Source organism: Phragmites australis, chromosome 7 (genome assembly GCF_958298935.1).
Source record: "Phragmites australis chromosome 7, lpPhrAust1.1, whole genome shotgun sequence".
NCBI lineage: Eukaryota > Viridiplantae > Streptophyta > Magnoliopsida > Poales > Poaceae > Phragmites > Phragmites australis.
The window spans coordinates 36,508,847-36,529,998 of record NC_084927.1 but is presented as its reverse complement, the minus strand read 5'-3'; the positions used below and the strand labels follow the sequence as shown (position 1 = coordinate 36,529,998).

Below are 21,152 nucleotides of genomic sequence, written 5' to 3'. Positions count from 1 at the left end.
TAGCTAGTTGTACATAGGGGTAGGATTATTATTCAAACAGTTAATACAAATACACACGTTTCCATCTGCCTTACTATCAACACGCGCCCCTCTCGTGCCACGAGAAGTCTTTGGACGAATTGCCGGAAACGTTACTATCAACGCGCCCCTCTCGTGCCACGACCCACGAGAAGTCTTTGGACGAATTGCCGGAAACGGCAGTGTTGCCGCCGCTAGTCGAGCTGGAAATCATGTGGAGGCTGGCCATGTACGTGAACGGATTCGCGGGCCGCGCGATCTCCTCCTTGCCTTCCAGCATCCTAACCACGCTGCTCATGGATGGCCTCGCATCCGGTTGGTACTGTATGCACCATATCGTCACCTTGCACATCCTTTTCCGCCTTCTCCATGTCCTCGCCATGGATCCCTGACGCCGCCAAGACGTCACTGAACCGGCCCTGATCGAACTTCTGCCGCACCCACTTTGGATACCACTCCTGGCTCACGGCAGCGTGCTGGAGCTCGAGGTTGTGCCGCCTCCCGAGTATCTCGAACACGAGCATGCCGAAGCTGTACACGTCGCACTTGTGCGTCACAGGCAGCGGCAACCATAGCTCCGGCGCCGCGTACCCCGGGGTGCCCCGCGCTCCGGTCATCGTCAGGTGGGTGTTGTCACGGTTGCAGAGCCTGGCGAGCCCGAAGTCAGCCACCTTGGGGTTGTAGTCGGCGGCGAGGAGCACGTTGCCCGGCTTGATGTCGTAGTGGATGATCCGCCATGAACTGCTCCTCGGCGCGCCAGTCCAGGGTGCTGTTGAGGATCTTGACGGGCACCTGCGCGCCGTTCGGGAACGCGCCGCGGCACACCACGCCGAAGCCGCCGGACCCGAGCCGCTCCGCGTAGTTCCGGGTGAACTCACGCAGGTTCTCCGGCGTGAACCGCGCGGGCTTCTCGCGCAGGATGTCGTCCAGGAACCGGTCCACGGCTCCCATCTCGACAACGCGGTTGCCATGAGCCGGTGCGGCCACGTCGTACGCGCCGTTCACCGGCGGGATTGGCACGCCTGCCGCCGCTGCCTGCATCTGCATGGTCTCCAGCCTCGCGCGCTCTGCCTGCCATTCTCGTTTCACCTCGACGGATCCAGGGCCGACCCGAGGGGTCGAGCGGGACGGCCGCCCCGGGCTCTAAAATCCAGAGATCACACACACATATATACATATATATATATATATATACATATATATATATATACGCGTATACTGTGTATATTAGTTAAAAAACTGAAAAAATTAGATCTAGACGATTTATATTTAATAATAAAATCCTATTTTTAATTTCACCCCGAACCACCGAAATGTCAGAGCTGGACCTGAACGGATCTGGGGAGGAATCTTATAGCGAAGGTGACGGTAATGCCCCCAATTATGATCCCAGCTGCTCAAGGAAATAAGATGTCAAAGTTGAGAGCACGGATATCGCAGATTAGAAGCACTGGACAGAGTTACGACGCATGTCGCTTACCTAAAGCAAGAGAGTTCATTGAGTTGCTATATAGGATCTGCTTGAGAAAACTTCGATTGCACCTCCCTTCGATTATTAGAAAACAAGTCTCAACGAAAGGTGGTCTAGACTTTGGATGTACATTCGGGTGTTCACTTGATCCTGCTCTTAAAGATGGATTGGACTTTGGACGCGTCCAGTTACTTATGATCTTCCCCTGCACACTCGAAAACATATCACGTGTCGTAATGACAAAGTGAACTTCTTGGTCCATACTCCTTAACTCACCAAATGATAATAATAATAATAATAATAAGTATGCAAGAGAAAAGATGTATTGTTTTGGATCATGAGTAAGCGTTTACCATCCAATCGACCAGAGAGCTGCTGCTGAGCTATTGAGACAAGAACGAAGTACACAGATGTCACCACCTTTGACTTGAAAAATGAAGCGTGGAGTAGCAGTGTACGTTGAGCCCGTTTCTTTAGAGGATTCAACGAGTTAATCGTGTTAGAAAACGTAAAATAAGAGAATAAAGAAAACATGGTACCGTCACAGCTGGCATCCGTTCTGATGATGTGGACATCATCAGACGCTCCAAAGTTTCGAGCTGCAGGGGAGGCGAAGGAACCTGGAGCTGGGGCTGCACGGCCGGGAGAGCCAGGAGTGGTACCCCAGTGGGTGTGGCACCGGTTCGAGGCGGGGGACACGGACAGCGTGCTGGCGCGCGCCACGGCGGCGGGGGAGAGGGTGTGCAAGGTAGCGCTTTGGTGCGTGCAGTACCAGCCGGAGGATAGGTCGTCTCCATGGGCAGCGTCGTGCGGATGCTGGAGGGTGAGGACCAGCTTGCCGTGCCGTGCAACCCGTTCGCGCACCTGGCGCCCGGCACCGCTGCCGCGACGCTTTGGTCTAGAGACACCAGATCCACGGGTTCGTATGGTTCTTGAGGCCACGCGCTTACCAGCGGGTAGACGTAAATTGTGCAATTCCTGGTCCTTGCCTGTTCATTGCCAATCGCGTAACGTGTCATCCCGGCGCCTAATGATGTATATGATCACAATTTTATTTTGAAACCATGATGTATATGGTCACAGTGCTTTGGTTTTCAAACATATTTTAGCAAGTGCGAGTTCATTTGGTGCATACCATCACATTACTTGTACTGTACAATACATGCCCTTGTCATGCTTCGTAGTGAAGACATAAATCTATACCAATTTGCAAAACTTGGTCTCTCCCTGTACAAGCAGTGAAGACAACAGTGCTGCCACGTGCGATAACAAATGTGTCCAAACTCTATTTCTTCGACGCATCCGTCGACTCGACATCTTCAATTATCGCGTCAGTCGACTTGGCAGCAGGACTTACTGAGAGCTCACTGTCTCTGCCGGCGGTGTCCCTGCTGCTCAGGTACGTGCCGCTCCACATCCCCGAGCTAGTTGAGCCGCCGCCGCTGTGCATCACGTAGTGGAAAGGGTTCACCGGCGGGACGATGGCCATCTCCCCCTCCAGCATCCGCACCACGCTGCTCATCGTCGGCCGCGCAGACGGCTGGAACTGCACGCACCACAACGCCACCTTGCACATCATATGCGCTTTCTCTCTGTCCGCCTCCCCGATCTTGGCGTCGAGCAGGATGCACTCCATGTCGCCCTGTTCGTACTTTTCCCATACCCACCTGGGGAACCACTCCCGGCTCTCGCCCTGGCAGGCGTCATAGTTCCGGCGCCGCCCCAGGATCTCGAACAGCACCATACCGAAGCTGTACACGTCGCACTTCTCGGTGGCCGGCAGCGCCATCCACAGCTCCGGAGCCGCGTACCCGGGCGTCCCGCGCCCGCCGGTGAGCGACATGTGCGTGTTCTCGCGCTCGCCCAGCCGAGCCAGCCCGAAGTCGGCCACCTTTGGGGTGAAGTCGGCGGTGAGGAGGATGTTGGCCGGCTTGATGTCGTAGTGCACGATCCTCTGCTGGCACTCCTCGTGCAGGTACCGGATCCCCTTCGCCGTGCCGACGGCGATGCTGTGCAGCGTCCTCCACTCCAGCCTCGTCGCCGTGCTCTCCTCGTCGCCGTAGAGGTACTTATCGAGTGAACCGTTCTCCAAGAACTCGTAGACCAGCGCCTTAGTGTCCCTGTCGAAGCAGAAGCCGTAGAGCCGGACGAGGTGCACGTGGTACGTCCGGCCGATGGTGCCGATCTCCGCCATGAACCCCTCCTGGACCTTCTTGTTCATGGACACCTTCAAGACCTTCACCGCCACCGCCAAGCCGTTCGGCAGCTCGCCCTTGTAGACCACGCCGAAGCCGCCGGACCCCAGCTCCGACGAGTAGTTCCGGGTGCAGGCAGCCAGCTGCTCCGAGCTGAAACGCATCGGCTTCTCATTGAGTATCTCGTTGAGGAACTCCTCGACCGGTCCGACCTCGATCACCACGTCTTCCACAGGTTTGAAAGTTTGCAGCTCGCTGTTCCTTCTATCTATCTCCTTCATGACTTTGGCTACGATCTTCTTCTTCATCTTCTTCCTCACGACACGGCATCGTCTGATCAGAACAATCATTACTACTACTGTCGCGGCTGCAGAGACTGAGGATACTGAAGAATGAAATGCAACGGCAAATTAGTTAGTTACCACAAGGTAAGAAGAACAAACAAGGTACCAGTGTATATCATACTTATTGCAACAGCAGCCGACATGTCTGTGATGATTCCAGCCCGTAAGCTTGTCCAGTATCTGCGTCATGGCATAGGTCACACAAGCAAGTTAGGTGAAAGAAATAGTACAGCAGACCAAGCAGCTACCATCCCAACAAGGCAACGAGAAATTAACTTATTTTTTTCCTGATCTAAGGCGCAAAAAATGGAGGAGAAATCCAAATCTCATTTCTGACAGAGTTTCTGAATCCACTCCATCAACTACACAATTTTAGGAGTAGTTCGCACATGAAGTAGTTCTGAATCCCCCAAACTGTAAACTCTAATAACCATCCTATAATAGATGCCCGAATGAATTATGAAAATATCTGACTAACTGAATTAAGAATAGCTTCGAACAAAGAAAAACATATGAGGAAAAAAAAATTACCTGTGTTTGATCTTCTTTCTAACACCCTATGCTTGCTGGCGAGAAACTGCTGCAGAGCTAAATCATTGAGCTCGTCAGAGAACTCTGCTGGCTGAATAGCTATGGGTCCAAAGGAGCGGAGGACTTCTTTTAAGAGCCTTCGCGGGAACACGCATCCATTCTTGACTAATCAGAAACATTGACTAGAAGTGAGTTTGAGCTCTCACCAGTCGCCAACGGAGGCTTCCTATTGTCACTTCGAGTTCTCCTAACCACAAAATTGGAATTTTGCCACTTTGACAAATAGGCTTCGTAAATTTGTCACTTTAAATATTAAGTTTCGTAGAATTATCACTTAAAATATTGTCTCTTTGATTTTATTGCTATTATGACAATTCATGTTATGTATAAGGAAGCTTAAAATAGTGTTTCAAAACCGCCTAATGGCAATAAAATTAGATATGCAATATTTTGAATGACAAATCTGCAAAGCCAATCTTTATAGCGAGAAATCTACCAAGCCTATTTTTATGTTTGCAAAAATCCAAATTTCTTGGTAACAACAAGTCAGCAATAGCCGCGGTTCCTCGGAATCTTCCATTTCATCATCAAAACGACTCCTGCTCTGCTGGCACATGCCCTGGCTCAAGACATCATGCTTACGCTTGGACGTGTCAGGCAGACTGATGTCGAGAAACACAATGCCCAGTGCAGCCCACTTAGGTCCATGTACTACATTGGAATCCATGTGACACGATAGGCCCAATGGTATAAATTGGCGGGGTTTCTAGGACCGACTAAATAGACCTTTTCGTTGATTTGCTAGGCCTTGGCTCCTGTTTTACCCATGTCATGAATGTGGGCTCGGCCCTTTTCTAGGTTTGTAATCTTTTGGATTTTTATATATTTTTTATTTAAAAAAATTATAGATATGCATGCCCGTTCAGCAAGTGATAGGTCCACGTGAAGTCACGATGTCCTGCATCTCCACCTTGAATGGTTGTTGAACGGATCTTCTGGCCGAGGCGATGGTGCGCAGGATGGCGACATAGACGACAACGACGAAGTCGGCGAGCTCCGTGTCTAGGGAGCATGTGACGGTGGTGAGGCCGACGAGCTCTATGTATTAGGCCGGCAGCAGAGCTCGAAGTTGGCGTGGTCCTGAATAGATCTCAGTGGCGAAGGTAGAGCGATAACGGTCCCAAGAAAATCTGACTGACAACGGTTGCAACCTATATCTGAGTGGAGGCGACAGTCTCAAGCGACATGAAATCATGTTGCGGCGACGCAACAAACGGTGGCCCAGAGAAGATCGCGATGGAGGACAGCGAATTGGGCGACTGAACCTATGGTCTGTTGGATGGATGATAAGTTTTTGTCACCCGTCCAACGGCAGCAAGAATATAAATGTGTCATTTTCTGAAATTGACGTATATATTTACAATTTTTGAAAATAAAAATTATATTAATAAAAAATCTGATATTTTGTACATGCCCAAAATATCTCCTGTCTCCATCGATACTAGCCGGAAACAAATGCTTACTGGTAATATGTGGAGTATATTGATTGCTTGTTTGACAAGGACTATCTTCCTTCTTTTCCACATAGTTCGGAGAAAAAGAAAAGGTCGGGACTTCTTATTTTTGAGATCAGAAAAGGTTGGGACTTGGGAGGACATGGCACAACGAGTCGATTAGCCCTCACTTTGCTGCAGCTAATTGCACATGTATACGTGGTGTTGACAAAGCATGGAGCCAACTTTTAATCCCTATGACCCTTCGTTACCATCGGCGATAGTGGTAATTCCATATTCCCAGTCATGATCCTGCAAAGGGGTTTGTAGCCTGAAACTTCGCGTTGTTTATGCGCAGTATTCAACGAAATCGATCAGGAAACTTATCCCCGAAGAGACTGGACGAGTCCTCATCCAAGTAATTGACTGGATTTTGTTGTTATCCATCCGGATTCCAACGTGATGTTTATGCCAATAAATACGCACACACAGAGAGCCTTCTTGCGAGTCGCTTCTGAAAATTTCCTCGCTGCAATTGCGTGCCAAAGCGAGTTCGAGTAGAAAAGTCCTTACGAAGTTGAGGTCTCAATCCTCAAAGGCGATGTTTTTTTTAAAACCCTTTCTGTCGTCCTTCGTAAGGCCACAGTCTCCATATACTTAGTTAAGTATTTATATGTTATAATAAAAATATAAATATGAGAAGTGTTAACATCGAATATAAACTTAATGTATAGGGATATTAATGTGCTATAGAAATACAGTTGAATAAATATGTCATAAGTAATACCGAAATTTGATTTCAAATGTGATAAAAAAAGAAAAATATTATCCACCAATTTTACTTCTAATTATTTTATTTTTATTAATAAAATAGGTCCCACGTCAGCCGGAGAGGTGAGAAGACTATGACCTTACCAGCCAATCGCGGTCGCGGCAAAGTTTCCCTTCGTATCTCCCTTCTGTTGTCATTCCAGGCCAACCGTGCGTGCCATTTCACGCAGCTTTCTACCTTCTCTTCTCTAGCTCTCGCCGGCCTCTCGTCGAGACAGAGCGATGGTGCGAGTGGGCCTTCAGGCCTTGCACGACCTTGCGAGCGGTGCTACCGCGCAGCATGCTCCCCTCAGCTCCGTGGCGATCGTGATCCTCGCGGTGGCCGCGACGGTGGCCTTGGCGGCCATCGCGGCCTTTGGGTGCGCGGATGGCTTCAAGAAGCCGCGCCGGAACAACAACAACGTCTACTACTACGGCCAGGGCCACCCGCCGCCCCCCGCCGGGGCGTACGGCTACCCGGCGCAGCAGCCGGCCCCCGGCTACGCGTACCCACAGAGCTCCGGCAGGACGGGGCGCAGCGGGCTCGGTGCCGGCGCGGGGCTCGCTGTCGGCGCGGTGGGAGGGCTGGCCGCCGGCGCTATCATCGGCTCGGCGCTCGACTCGGGCGGCGGAGGCGGGTGCGGAGGAGGCGGCTGCGGTGGCGGCGGTTGCGGCGGTTGAGCTGTTCTTCTTTTTGGCTCGTGTGGTTAGCCATCGATCTTCTATTATTTAAGTATTAAAAAATTATAGACAACTCGTTATTATAAATAGGTTTAGATTAAACTAAAAAGTTATTATTAAATATGATTAATAAGTAGCTAATTTCAAAATTAAAATCTATAAAAAATTAGTAGTTCAATTTTTATATAGTTTGGGAAGCAAAATATATAAATAAAAAATCCAAAAATAAAATAAATAATAATTGAAATTAAGGTTAGAATAGAAAAAAATTCATATCACATGTAGTCTTAGAAAAAAATTAAATTATTATAAAAACTAATACCTAAATAAAGAGTACGTGTAAAATATAATTAATTAAAGATTATCATGAAAAAACATATCGTGAGACTAGCTATGTCTCACTGGTTGTGATTATTTTAAATACTTTATAAATTTGCCAGGATGCACATGTGAAGGTGTGATCAACATGGTGTATTAACAACTTTGTAACTCACCGAATTTTATTGTGAAAAGGTATAATTTATGAATTGGAATGTGTATATCACTTTGTGTTTTTCCAATGTAATCCTCGCGACGTCCGGTCCAAATTTTGGTACTGTATGATTGTGCACTCTTTGCTTTCTGTTTGTGATGTCTCGTTTCCAAATCCACCACGTCCTCTTCTCCAACTCCAAGTTACGCTCAGACCGATCTCGTCGGCTGGATAGACGACACTGCCACCAGAAATTATCGCACGGTAGAGGCAGCCGTCCTTGTCCTTCACATGAAAATCAGAGAGTCCGGAAAAATGGTGATATAGCTGTTTGTGAAACTGGCGTGATCAAATTAAGGAGTTGTGATCAGTTCAATCTATGTAGTTGTACTACTGCTTGTTCATTTATAAGAGCAACTTTAACAGAGTTATTATTCCACTTCCTATCGCTAAATATAGTGATTTGACTAAAAAAATTAGCTTTAGTTGGCTTCCTACTCCACCTCGCTATTTTTTTTAGCTCTCCATTTCCTCCTGTGCTCACGACTTCAATCGAACGAAAAAAGAGCTCGTCATATCCTATGCAGAAGTGCCACTTCGCGCCATCTCCTTGCGCCTGCCACCGCAGCCGTGCGCACGACGCGCCCACCCCATGCCGCGCCAGATCTGGAGGGGAGTGGGAACTGGAGCTTGAGGTGGCGGTGCCCCCTCCATCGCCGCTGCGTGGGGCTACTACAGCCTCCAATTGCTGCCGCCCCTGTCTCGGCTACCGCCGCTCATGAGGACGAGGGGGAGTGGAAGAGGGAGGAGGTGGATCTTCGCCGGTGGTGAGGAAGAGGTGGGCGGAGGGGGAGTGGAAGAGAGAGAGGAGCAGTCGGTAGAAAGTGAGAAAGATGGTGGCTAGATCGGGTAGGGGATTTGGGTAGGGAAATAATAAAATATAAGTGAGTTGAAGATAAGGAGCGAGATTTAGAAAATCGGTTTGAGTGCGTAGAGAAATAAAGAATGGCTATTCTAGACAGATTTTTTATATAAGATATAGAGAACGAGATTCAATAGAAGATATAGAGAACGAGATTCAAGAAGTCGACTAAAAATGCTCAAACGAGACTGTGAGAGGTCCAGAATACACCATGTTCTAACTACTGTTCTTGTGTATAGTAGATTACATCATTGTGATTTCTTCATTTCCATCCTAAAAAAAGCACTATCGTTTGCCATTAGTTATTTGCAGTCTGCTTAGTATAATATCAAGATATATCGCTTACATGTTAATATTTCTGCAACTTGTGCCATATGTTGCTGTATCCTCATCAGCATCGATTTTTTTTTTTGCTGGAAATCAGCCATTGACTTTGACTTTGTTGCCAGCGAGACCACCGGGCAACCGGCAGCTTGGTGGCAGCTTGGCAGGAAACAGTCAAACAGAAGCTTGGTGGGGCGACCGATCACGATCTATGGGCTGGACTGTGCTTCCCGAAGCCGATGAGAGGCAGCTAACGGCCCGTTGTAGGAAGTAGTTACTTCACAAACTGGGAAATCGGAACGGAAAGTCTGATTCGTGATCGGTCGCGCGACCCAGCGCGGGTGGTTTGGCCCGTCCGACTTTGTGCGCGTGGGCCAAGTAGTGGGCTAAGTAAGGCCATATTTGGTATGACTCAAGCTCTATATAATATCTTAAATTTGTAAACTAGATAAGGTGATTTAAGTTTGTATTTTTAATTAAAACAGAAACGAAATGATATATCTAAACACTTTTGGTATACCCATAACTCTAACTCTATAAATATTCAGAGTTAGAAATACTCAACTCTAAAAATTCTCAAAACTAAAATTCTACCAAACAGACTCGAATTACATCACGCGCCCTTACTGCGCAGAGGTTATTTTGGGCCGAAGGAAACATGGACGTTTGTACCAGTGCGTTCAATTACTTTCTATCATCCGAGAACAAGCGCATAGCTCGATGGTTGGGAGCGACGTTGATCGCCTCACCCACTTGTGATCAAACCGGGTGTCTTACCGAGGATTTATTCTCTAATAGGGTTACTGCATATTCTCACGTACTAAAGGCATCGAGCCTTACAATCCCTTTCTAGCGTATATTTGAACGTGCACGTGAGGGTAGAATTCATGAGCAATGTGCGTCTCTTTGTACCTCTCAAAAAATTACTTTCCATCATCCTATTTGTTTTGTGTGGCCTCTAATCTTGGAGTATTTTTCTTTAAAAAGAGAAAGCACTAGTAAACGATGAAGGATTTAATCCGACCCAATCCCAAGAAGCAAGCTATTGCTAGGCACCTACAGCTATCTATCTGTAGGCTATAGTTATCCAACAAGATCTTGTACCCCTGTCCCGTGGACTCTGCGTTGACTCTGGGTCTCAGCCCAATTACTCATGTGCGTTGACCTTCTAGACACGCAACCAGCTCACGCATGTGTCGGTGCTACACTATAGGCGTGTTTGATGGTCCGCATGACGTGTATCTTGTTTCTATTCATGCATATATTCTTACAGAAAAAGTTATTTGGTTGTTTATATATATTATTTCTCTTTTTATCTACGGTGCAATTATACGGTTAAAGTCTGACTCGGTGGATATGTCTGAATCGAGCTTTTTTACGAAGTCTGATCCGGTACATACATATTACAGTGCTGCAACAAACTCACTTGTTAGTCTCAGGTGCAGGGTCACCACATCCACTTATGCAGATAAGCATCCACTCATAGACAACCAATCACTTTTTTTTCAGAGTTACTATATTCACTTAACCTACATCTACTCGTTTAAAATATACACTAGAGCTCTACGAAAACCCAAACTAACAACTAAACACATCCTATACGCATGTCGGGTTCGAGCCGACAGACGTGGTGCTGGACTGACAGCCTCTACTAACCGAGCAAGCGCTCGGTCCCAATAGTAATTCACACACCCTTGTACCAAGCCAAAACAAGAGTTGGAAGTCAAGAGATCGATGCAAGGAAAGACGAGCGACGCTACACGAACGGAGCTTTTACGGAGGCTCGACAAATGCGGTTGCCCGTCCATGCACCTTTTGCTGAACGTCCACGACCATGACCAAAACGTCACTGCATCAGTGGGTAGTAGTAGCAGCAGCAGCAGTAGCGTTTCGATACTACCAAAGGCCCAAGCCCTTCCCAATTTCTCGTCGACTGGAGTCGAGACGAGGAATTTGAAGGGCGCGCGCATGAGATGGCTGCTGGTAGAGCTAACGAGCATTGGAAGGGATCATTGGAAGCGAGGGAGAGGAACACGGCAGCGCAGTCTGCCTCGTCGCGTACTAAACACGTCCCTTTTCGTATGTTATCGGCATCGCAATCTCGGCATTCGGAAGACTAGTTTTCATTGCACGAAGAGCGACGTTAATCACGGCAGAGGGATTTGTAGACGTTTGTAGCCCCAAGAAGCAAAAATCACGGCGTTTGTAGACGTTTAGTAAAGACTGTAAGTACGCATACCATTTTTTTATGTTAACACTCATTTACAGCTACATCACAAACATAGCTTTGTTGGCTCCATTCAAAACTAGATGATAGTAACAAGAGACATGTCACGCGTAGCGCATAGACACTGCGTCTTCCACTTCCAGCGAGAGGAGCTTTTGTAGAACGGCGTTCATGCTCGGCCTCCTGTTGGGATCGTCATACAAACACGAAACCGCCAGCTCCAGCATTGCCGCCGCCTGCAAATGGCTGAAATCACCGTACAACCTCGCATCAACGAACTCCTCCAGCCACGACGACTGCTCCTCTGCACACTCCATCTTCTCCTTGAGCCAGGCGACCAGCCGCTGGAAATCCATGCGCACCTCCTCCTCCCTGCCGTCCACCACCCAGTCGCAGACCCTCTGCCCCCTGAGCAGCTCGAGGAGCACGACGCCGAAGCTGTACACGTCGGTTTTCCCCGTGATCGGGAGGCTCGTCGCCCACTCCGGCGCGATGTAGCCCCTGGTGCCCTGCACCCGGGACAGCACCAGCCGGCCGCACGCGTCCCGGCTCAGCAGCTTCACCAGCCCGAAGTCGGTGATCTTGGGCTCCAGCTCGGCGTCCAGCAGGATATTCTCCGGCTTCACGTCGCAGTGCACGATCCACTCAAGGCACTCGTGGTGGAGGTAGGCCAGCCCCTTGGCGACGCCAACGGCAATCTTGTACCTTGAATACCATTTTAATGCGAACTCGGTGCTCTCGGTATCGAAGAGGACCTTGTCCAGCGAGCCATTCTCGACATACTCAGAAACCAGGAGCCTGTGCGGGTGCTCGGAGCAGAAGCCCCACATCCTGACCAGGTTCATGTGGTTGATCCGGCCGATGACGCTCAGCTCCGACCGGAACACCTCGTCGGCCTGCGTCAGCTCTTCCAGCCGTTTCACGGCGACGCTCCGTCCGTCGTCCAAGACGCCCTTGTACACGGCCCCTGATGCGCCCCTCCCGAGCTCGTCTCTGAACTTGCAAGTTGCGTTCGACAACTCGTCGTAGGTGAACCTCCTGAAGTGGCTGAACAGCAGGGCGTAGCCTTCTTCGTCGCGGACCCGTCCTGCGGCTGGGTCAGCTCGGAACACGAACAGATACCCAACGACGATGAAAATGGCTTCCACGACGAACACTACCGCGAGAAACCAGTAGAAGTAGACGAAGTTTATCTTGTTGCCACTGACATGCAGGTAGGAGGAGCTGACGTTGGTGTTCTGTTCTTGCACGGCGCAGGCATGGCCATGGAAGTCCAGCACGCTCGGGTTCAGGTTCTTGACACGACTCGGGACCTTGAGATAGATGCTTTGCAGGGTGTCCGGAGCCCGGCCGTTCCACAGAGAAATCTTGGGGTAGCACTTGCCGGTGCCCTTCTTGTACCCGAACGCCTCGCAGTTGCAGTCGTCCAGACATATCTGTCGGCACGTCTCGAAGGTGAGCCCGGGGGTGTAGTTGAAGTCGAACCCCCAGAAGTCGACTTGCGGCATTTCCGCGAAGTAGACCGCCTCGCCGCACCGGACGTCGATCTGGCGCCGGCACCCCTTGCTCCAGTCGCTCGCGTCGCTGGCCACGAACCCCTCGGGGCACGAGCACGCCAGCCCCGGCCGGTACGCGCACACGCCGTAGCGGCCGCACACCCCGTGCACGTCGCACTGCCGCGGGAGCGCGACCCACGTGGCGTGCCAGCTCCCGTCAGTCGCATCGAGGCTGTACAGCCGGAGGTTGCCGTCGTAGTCCAGTGTCAGCCGCCTCATGACGCCTTCGCCCATGTCGGAAGCGTTGAACTGCATGTGGTCGCTCGCCATGAAGCCGCCGTACTTGTCGAGGCTGCCGTAACGGCTGCTGTTGTACGCCGTCCGGTTGTTTTCCCACCACTTGTTGAAGGGGTCCGGCCAGTAGTTGCTGCTGATCTCGGGGCCGTCGTACATGAGGTTGAGCAGGTTGTCGCTGTCGAAGTAGAAGTTGTAGTAACCGGAGTACGGCAAGCCCCTGGCGGAGGCCGACACCAGCCGCTTGTACCGAGTGATGGGCTGCTCCGGGAGGAGCGTGTCGGTCGGCCAGTCGAAGCTCTGCCACAGCGGGCACCCGGATGCGTTGGCCACGACGAGGTTGCCGGTGTCGAGGAGCTGCACGATGTCGGCCTGCGTGCCGCTGGTGTTCGTGCTCCACACGACCCGGCCGTCGAAGTCTTGCAGCACCAGGGACCCATCCTTGCGGAACTCGGCACGCGAGCCCCTGCCGTTGACGGGGGCGTCGCGGTTGGCCGTCCACGCGGCCGTGGCATCGGCCGAGCTGGTGAACCAGATGGCGAACGTGTAGGCGTTGGTGGCCACCTTGTGGAAGCCACACGAGAAGTTGCCGCTCAGCGACACTAGAGCGTGGCCAGGACCGTCCTCCACGGCGATGGAGTCGCCGCTCCGTAGAATGCTCCGCCTTGCACTTGCTGAAAGTACAGAGGAAGGCGAGGTGGTGGCCAGGAGGAAGGCCGAGGCGAGGATGGTGAGTAGACTCATGGTGCTGCGAGTTGAGGCGTTTGCTCTCAGGTGCATGGGCAACTTTTGTACGTGGAATTTGTGGATTGAAGTCCAGTTGTCTTTGGCTGGTCCAGATACATGATTTTGTATGCTGGCCATTGGACAGGTGAGTACCAAGACCAGGTCATTTTTACCTGGATTGCTAGGTAATGAACTCAGATTTTGTCTAGAGTTCTCAACATAAATAACAAAGGAACATACCATTCTCAGCGCTTCAAAACAATGATTGACTATTCTTATACTCCATTGCGTAGCTGGCCATTGGACAGGTGAGTACCAAGACCAGGTCATTTTTACCTGGATTGCTGGGTAATGAACTCAGATTTTTGTCTAGAGTTCTCAACATAAATAACAAAGGAACATTCCATTCTCAGCGCTTCAAAACAATGATTGACTATTCTTATACTCCATTGCGTAGCTGGCCATTGGACAGGTGAGTACCAAGACCAGGTCATTTTTACCTGGATTGCTGGGTAATGAACTCAGATTTTGCCTACAGTTCTCAACATAAATAACAAAGGAACATTCCATTCTCAGCGCTTCAAAACAATGATTGACTATTCTTATACTCCATTGCGTAGTAGCCACGCCCCCCATCGGTTGAAGTCATTAGTCAAGAGCGATAAACACCAAAAAGCATCACAACCCACCGACCGATTCAGGCCGGCCAACGACCGATTCAGACCGGCAAGCGCAACTCCCTGATACTTTTCTTCAGGTCTCCGAAAGTAGATCTCCTTACAGTTAACCCCGTCACCCTAGTCAGGAATTAAAGCTTGGAAAACCCAACCAAGCGCACAGTCTTAAACTAATTGCTAACCTATTATAAAAGTACTGTTTGAGCTTTCAAAGTCATCTCTAGTGTGAAGCATAAAACCAAAAGGCAGATGGTACCTGTCAGAAAGAACATCAACGACTGGTTGCACGACCGATTAACATGTACATTAACATAGTGATCAACCTACCATGCACACTGGTGAAATAGAGAGTGAATTTTACTAGTGAAGTAAATCACGTCCCCCTCTCAGTGGCAGCCCAAGATGAAGGCAACTCATAATTACATAATAGTTCTGTCTTGACAAATGTAACTCAGCTTATGCTGGCCAAGATCGCAAGTGATGACAACTCAGATACTGTAGCAATTCGATGGAACTCTCAGGCTTCAACCATAGGCTCAGGCCCAGATGAATCTGGACCACTTGTGCTTGCCTTGCTTGTCGGGTGCACAGAATTGAAGAGGACGTCTTTTATGACCTGACGGCATCATAAGGCAAATATTAGGGCAAGATAAGAAAATATATAGGGAGAATTAAACCACGCCACGAGTAAAGACAAAAATCAAGGATCACCTGTGACATGAGACCGTGAACCTGTTCAGCTGTAATTTTGGAGCTATCCCGAGTTACCTTAGCCAGTGGAGACTCCTCTTGCTGAAGAAAGCATAGAACAAAATAAACGAAAAAGAAACTGTATTAAGTTCTCTAACAAGAGCCAACAAATTAACTGGTAATCCTGCTAATGCAAAATTACATAGCCATAAACACTTGAAGGATGCCACAGAGGAAAATATGTTAAGAATCATGTCTGCTTTTGGTGTGTAAACATCACAATGTAAGTGACACATATTACAATAAGAAAATAAACTAAAACCAATTGCTTGTAAGAAGAGATTACTTTAGATTCTGCTGATATCTGAACTGATGTACTGCCAAAGATAAACTTGACTACATTTTTTGCAACCAAACAAAGTAATAAAAGAATGGACCACACTTTTCAAATCGTACTACCTACATGGATCATATTTCACATTTACTATCATTGTTTTGTGTTCTCAGCCTCAAGAATCCTCCCACTAAAGTAATTGAGTGGAACAAAGTTCACTGCTACAAGATATAATGGCATATTTGTGTAACTTAAGTATCAAACAGAGCCTTCCCTAGGGGCTCGATCATAAGAACTTCACGACTTCCCTTTATTTGCCTGCTGAGTCACTTTTTACCAGGCATAAAGGCATGCCCTTCAATCTACTCCTATACTGTTTTATACTCCATAGATAGTTCGAATTGGATAGCAGCAATAATCAATCTTAGCGCGAATTGTTTGGAGGGGGTAAGCTCATAAAACTATCGAAAGACACGTTCTAAGAGTGCATACCACACCTCTGGGTGCCCAGGCGTTTCAGTATGTTAAGGATACAGATGTATCCACAATTCATTTAGAGTTACTTAATAGCCGGAATTCTAATAAACAAACAGTATAGTATACCACCTAACGGTTTTGTTTCCTTTATGAGGTAAAAAGAAAATAAGAGATAATTGAGCATTGCATGATATTGTTAGGATTTCATTGAGACCCTTATGTCCTTGTCCAGTAACAAAGAACCGGAAGCGAAGTGCTACGCCGGGGTGAGGGGACAGGAAAAAAAAAACGGCTCCGAAAAAAAATATTGGGGTTGACTTTATTCTTTATTTATTTCATTTCGATTTTCCCCTCTAGGTACAATGCCGGCTAGTTTATGAAAGTAATTCCTGGACTTGTTAGCAATAAGCTTTGATGTGTGCAGATTTCCAGCTAACAGATTAGGGAGAATAATAGCCAATTAAAGCAGTAATGGCTGTAGTTATTAGCTGATTGACCACGGGATTTCCAGCTAGCATATTAGGGAGAATAATAGCCAACTAAAGCAGTAATTGCTGTAGTTATTAGCTGATTGACCCAGACCATATTGTAGTGGTCAGCAATGTATAAATAGAGAAGAAAACAGAAAAGGCAGTAAGCCATTGCAGCACCAAAAAAATACCACTGCCAGTGTACGTGTGTCTTGGGTGAGTTCCTGGGCTACTTGTGAGGCTATAGGCCTTTCAGGACTGGAGGGGAATCAATCAGAAAGATTGCCTGCCCATGCTACAATTGTTACTCTTCTGATTGTGATATTTAAACAGCAATAGATAATGTTTACAACTTTTTTCACTTCCCCGTTCATTCTCTCACGTGAAGATTTAACACATGACAAAGTACGGGAAAACAGGTCACATCTTGACACTTATGAGACTTCAATGTGTCAACTGTAGTCGCATTTATTTCATATAAGCGCGGGTACACAGTACGATGGATCCACTTAATATTGAAAATGAGAAAGAAGAAGACACAGCTCATTAATATAGTACTAAAAAGATAACAACTTCCTGTGACAAGTAAAAGTTGCAGAAAACTGGAAAAGTTTGGGTGGCAATAGATTTGCCAGATTAAACAGTTTCATCCTAGTAAACTTCATAAGGGCAAAAGAGAAGTGTTGACCATCAATGGACACACAAGTTACTTTAGAGAACACACAAATGCACAAACTGACCTCTTTCTTTCGTTGTGATGGCATAAGCATGCCAAATCGATTGTGTGCCAGCTGACCCTCAGCTTGCTCTAGTTTATCAGCTGCATAGGGTAAAATGGTTCATCACTTTATCTGGATCTATCCAAAGAGAGAACTAAAGTGAACTAAATATAATATAGAAATACTATATCCTCATAAATGAAATGCTTGCCTAAATCAAAGATCTGCCCAGCAACATAATCCCTGTTGCCCAGAAGTGGCGATGAAGACAACGTGTTGACCCAGTACTTGTTCCAGAGCAGGTCAAGGAGGTGAGAGTCCAGGGATGACTTGAAATAAGTTATATCCAACGAATAGTACTGCATGAAATCCAGTTAGAACAGAATTAAACCACACATTTGAGCCCAAGAAAAGAGAGAGAAACAGATAATCGATCTAGTTACCTGTTTGCAGTGAACACCAAAATCTTCTATCTTGTTGAGAGGTATGGTCTGATACTCGGACACAGGCTCATCCGGTGGCTTGTAATCCTTTGGATATGTCCTAAAAGCTCCAATCTCCACTTTGCCAGCAGAAACAGTCCTTGTAGGGTCTATCACAACGGCCAAGAATGGCTCTGTAAATTGTTGATTAAGCATCTGAGTTGACACGTCAATGCCTGACAGCCAGCATCCATAGCCAGGGTGTGAGTGATACCAGCCAACCACATTCTCCAACCTTCCAGCCTATGCAAATGAAGAAAAAACGCAGTTACTTTTAACATAATTTTTGACGATGACAGAATATGTGTAAAAGAATTCCAATGTACTGCGCAAACAAACTTTAATACTCCAGTAGTACAGGCAAATCGGCTAATAAAAATAGGGAGTTAGAGATCTATAAAAAAGTATGAATTCCATACTCTACAAGTTTAGACATAGACTCTAAAATAGCAAACAACTATATTTTATCACTAGTCCTATGTGATCTGCTTTTCTTTCACTTTTCTATTTAGCATGGCAAACACACAGACACACTAACACATCGAGACAACGCAACCCAATGAAGCATACATCAGAAGAATGCAAGTTGTGGGTGTACCAGGAAGCCCACGAAAGGTAGTATTTGGCCTGTATGATATTATCATACTTTTACAAATAGTTTGATAATAGTTATTTTGTTCGAAAACCTCCATACCGTGGCTATGATTTGAATATGTCCCTTTTGCTGTCATGTATTGAGCCACTTTCATCATACAAGGCAAATTCAACAGATCGAGTTTTTGGAGTTCAAATATCGAGCAATAAATTTTCAACACAACAGGGTGAATGGAAAACAAAACTTAGAATTACAAATACGATTGCATGATTTCAGGCACTCCATACATTCCATATAATCAGATGGCAAAAAATTAAAACCTAACCTGATATAATCAATCTTAGATGAGCTGCATAGAAGGGGAACTATTTACTATTCTATATATGTCAGCAAAATTTAGGAGCCATGCAGTAAACATAAATCAGTTATCATCATGTTACCAACATTCAAGGGCTTGACTCGACCAATCTAAGGGCAGCATTACACAAACCCAGACAGGTTAATAAGGAACACATAAGTATGAAAATCACACTAGCAACATGGAGCCAGACAAATTAAAGACACACAGGCAACAGATCAGGAGCATTGACAAAATCCACCCCACAATATTTTCATATAAACAAGTTTAACAGATAATCCCCACGGCACTAACAAGTAACAACTATTATAACAATAAAACTTCTACGCAGTCAAGCACCTAGACACCACATTGGTAGCATCGTTACAGTCTGGTCAGATCGAGAGCTTCAAACAGAGCAGTGATGAATTGATGATAGGTGCGAGAAGAAGGGGGGAAGGCTCACCTGCTTGTTGATGGTTGAGTACTCCACCATGTACTCGTATGCGTCGGCCTGGGCGTTAACTCTAGTCTCGGTGCCCTCGACGGGGAGCGCGAAGGCATCCATGACGATGATGGAGTCGCCCTCGCACTTGCCCTGCATGAGGCCCATGACCTCGATGGTGCCCCCCGCGCGGGCGTGGACGACCATCTTGAGGAGCGCGAGTGCGGATATCCTGGCGCGGCGGAAGTGGTGGGGATCGTTGGCCCAGGGCTTCTCCTGCTGCGCCCGCGCCTGCGCCGCGTCGTCGTAGCGGTAGATCGCGTCCATCGCGTCCGGGTCGGAGGTCGCCGCGGGGATGCTGTTCTCCAGCTCCCACGTCTGCCGCGCAATCGACGCCGACGAGGTGGGCTCCATCGCGCTGCGGTGCGGCGCCGCGGCGGGCAAAACCCTAGGACTGCAAGCGGAGTAGGAGAAGACGAAGAGGAGGGGAGAGCTTTGCCAATGCTAGTACGGGGAGGACGGAGGTATCTATTGGGCTGTATGTCCATATGGGCCGGGCCACAAGCGCGTGCCTTGCAATACGTAGAGGAAGGTTCATAACGGGCTTAATGGGCTGAGCCCCAAGCATTTGTAGAATTATTTATTTATATATTTTTTTAATTTAAAAAATGTGAAATTATGCGGTCATTTTGGAAATTTACAAAAATAGGCACCTCTGCCGGTTCAACGTGCGAGAAGTAAAAACCGCACATCCACCGAGCAAGAGGTTTAAAAATCATAAAAATATCGTGTTCTAATGTTCTAAACCTTCAAAAGACTATCAAAATAGTCATAGAAAATTATGAAACACATTGATGGCGTAGAGGATACTATCATCTAGCGCTTCACAAAAATTCAACTCAAAAAATTACTTGTATAATGAGAAGCATCGCTGGAATTTGTCTCACAGGTCATATTTTTATCCGAAATTTTGTGGAGTGCTAGATGATAGCATCCTCTTTATTCTAAATTTTCAGATTTTTTATTACTATTTAGAATGTGTTTTGAAAGTTGAGAGCATTGTAACGCGTTACTTTTTATACTTTTTAAACCTCTCTCCTGGTGGATGGGCGATTTTTTTCTTCTCGTCCGCTGAACAGACGAGATGCACCTATTACTGTAAAATCCCAAAATGGCTGCATAATTTTACAATTTTTTAAATTTAAAATATAGAAATAAAAAATTAGCATCTGTATCCTATCTCCACCTGATGAGTCCAATTTTTTGTGAGGATAGAAAGTCACAACTTTTCTTTCCTTTTTTTGACATGGTCACAACTCACAATATCCTACAAAAATTTGAAGTCAGGTGCAACGTCATGAGTCAAAAGAGAAGAGAATTTTGACATCAATGGACCTAGTTTAGTCTGTTATGAAAAATTGGACCATGCACGATCGTGTTTTTACTTCTGCAACCCATATAATACAACACAGCCACAGGACTGAATCTCCGACGGAAACTACCGGGCTACTTAACACATTCGATCGGATAATGGAGCCGAGACAAAACCTCAGCTTACATGCATTGTTGCATCTCCATTAGCATAAAAATGTTGATAATTTGCTGTCAGTTACTCTACTTGGTTATCTGTTCATGTCTCCTGTGTGTTTGGGAAGCCCCCTCAGCCCTCCCCCTCTACTGGCTGGAACGCCATTAAAATAAAGAGGTGGAGGAGGAGGAAGAGAGCTCCTCCATTTCGTCCCAGCGTCTGCTATTGGGCACCCATGTGTTACAGCTAATTCCAGTGGTAAGGAACAATGTACGTACCCACTGATTTGTTAATTAACTCGCAGTGTCTTACTGAAGCATCTTTTCATGCGTGCTGAATTGCTGGTTACCGACAGAATCAATTAACCGGATACGGTACGTTGCATGGTCAATCG

At 47.3% G+C, this 21,152-nt stretch overlaps 4 protein-coding genes and 1 pseudogene across 4 annotated transcripts; 1 reads left to right on the top strand and 4 right to left on the bottom strand.

The window, feature by feature from the left end:
* LOC133923693 (rust resistance kinase Lr10-like) lies at positions 1–1,149 on the bottom strand (annotated as a pseudogene).
* A 1,459-nt stretch (positions 1,150–2,608) lies between these two features.
* On the bottom strand, positions 2,609–4,736 carry LOC133925139 (G-type lectin S-receptor-like serine/threonine-protein kinase SD2-5). The gene is made up of 3 exons (XM_062370992.1): positions 4,560–4,736; positions 4,150–4,208; positions 2,609–4,069 (listed from the first exon to the last, which is right to left on the bottom strand). The coding sequence occupies exons 2-3, from the start codon at positions 4,169–4,171 to the stop codon at positions 2,775–2,777; spliced, it is 1,317 nt and encodes a 438-aa protein (XP_062226976.1). The 5' UTR covers positions 4,172–4,208; positions 4,560–4,736; the 3' UTR covers positions 2,609–2,774.
* A 2,244-nt stretch (positions 4,737–6,980) lies between these two features.
* LOC133923692 (uncharacterized) lies at positions 6,981–8,146 on the top strand. The gene has a single exon (XM_062368978.1). It carries the CDS (start codon positions 7,106–7,108, stop codon positions 7,541–7,543), a length of 438 nt encoding a protein of 145 aa, XP_062224962.1. The 5' UTR covers positions 6,981–7,105; the 3' UTR covers positions 7,544–8,146.
* A 3,344-nt stretch (positions 8,147–11,490) lies between these two features.
* On the bottom strand, positions 11,491–14,088 carry LOC133925138 (putative receptor protein kinase ZmPK1). Its single transcript, XM_062370991.1, has one exon. It carries the CDS (start codon positions 14,056–14,058, stop codon positions 11,593–11,595), a length of 2,466 nt encoding a protein of 821 aa, XP_062226975.1. The 5' UTR covers positions 14,059–14,088; the 3' UTR covers positions 11,491–11,592.
* Positions 14,089–14,934: 846 nt separating this feature from the next.
* On the bottom strand, positions 14,935–19,711 carry LOC133925137 (COP9 signalosome complex subunit 5). The gene is made up of 6 exons (XM_062370990.1): positions 19,252–19,711; positions 17,815–18,096; positions 17,583–17,730; positions 17,393–17,472; positions 15,393–15,473; positions 14,935–15,297 (listed from the first exon to the last, which is right to left on the bottom strand). Exons 1-6 carry the CDS (start codon positions 19,642–19,644, stop codon positions 15,199–15,201), a joined length of 1,083 nt encoding a protein of 360 aa, XP_062226974.1. The 5' UTR covers positions 19,645–19,711; the 3' UTR covers positions 14,935–15,198.
* Positions 19,712–21,152: the final 1,441 nt, after the last annotated feature.

What these genes read in the sequence shown, in the direction of transcription:
- LOC133925139 (XM_062370992.1), bottom strand. Translation starts at nt 4,171, where the DNA reads ATGTCGGCTGCTGTTGCAATAA. An exon ending in GTCGGCTGCTGTTGCAATAA is followed by an intron (nt 4,070 to 4,149) that starts GTATGATATACA and finishes TTCATTCTTCAG; the next exon opens with TATCCTCAGTCTCTGCAGCC.
- LOC133923692 (XM_062368978.1), top strand. Translation starts at nt 7,106, where the DNA reads ATGGTGCGAGTGGGCCTTCAGGCCTTGCACGACCTTGCGAGCGGTGCT.
- LOC133925138 (XM_062370991.1), bottom strand. Translation starts at nt 14,058, where the DNA reads ATGCACCTGAGAGCAAACGCCTCAACTCGCAGCACCATGAGTCTACTC.
- LOC133925137 (XM_062370990.1), bottom strand. Translation starts at nt 19,644, where the DNA reads ATGGAGCCCACCTCGTCGGCGTCGATTGCGCGGCAGACGTGGGAGCTG. An exon ending in TGGGCAGATCTTTGATTTAG is followed by an intron (nt 17,473 to 17,582) that starts GCAAGCATTTCA and finishes TACCCTATGCAG; the next exon opens with CTGATAAACTAGAGCAAGCT. An exon ending in TTCACGGTCTCATGTCACAG is followed by an intron (nt 15,298 to 15,392) that starts GTGATCCTTGAT and finishes TGATGCCGTCAG; the next exon opens with GTCATAAAAGACGTCCTCTT.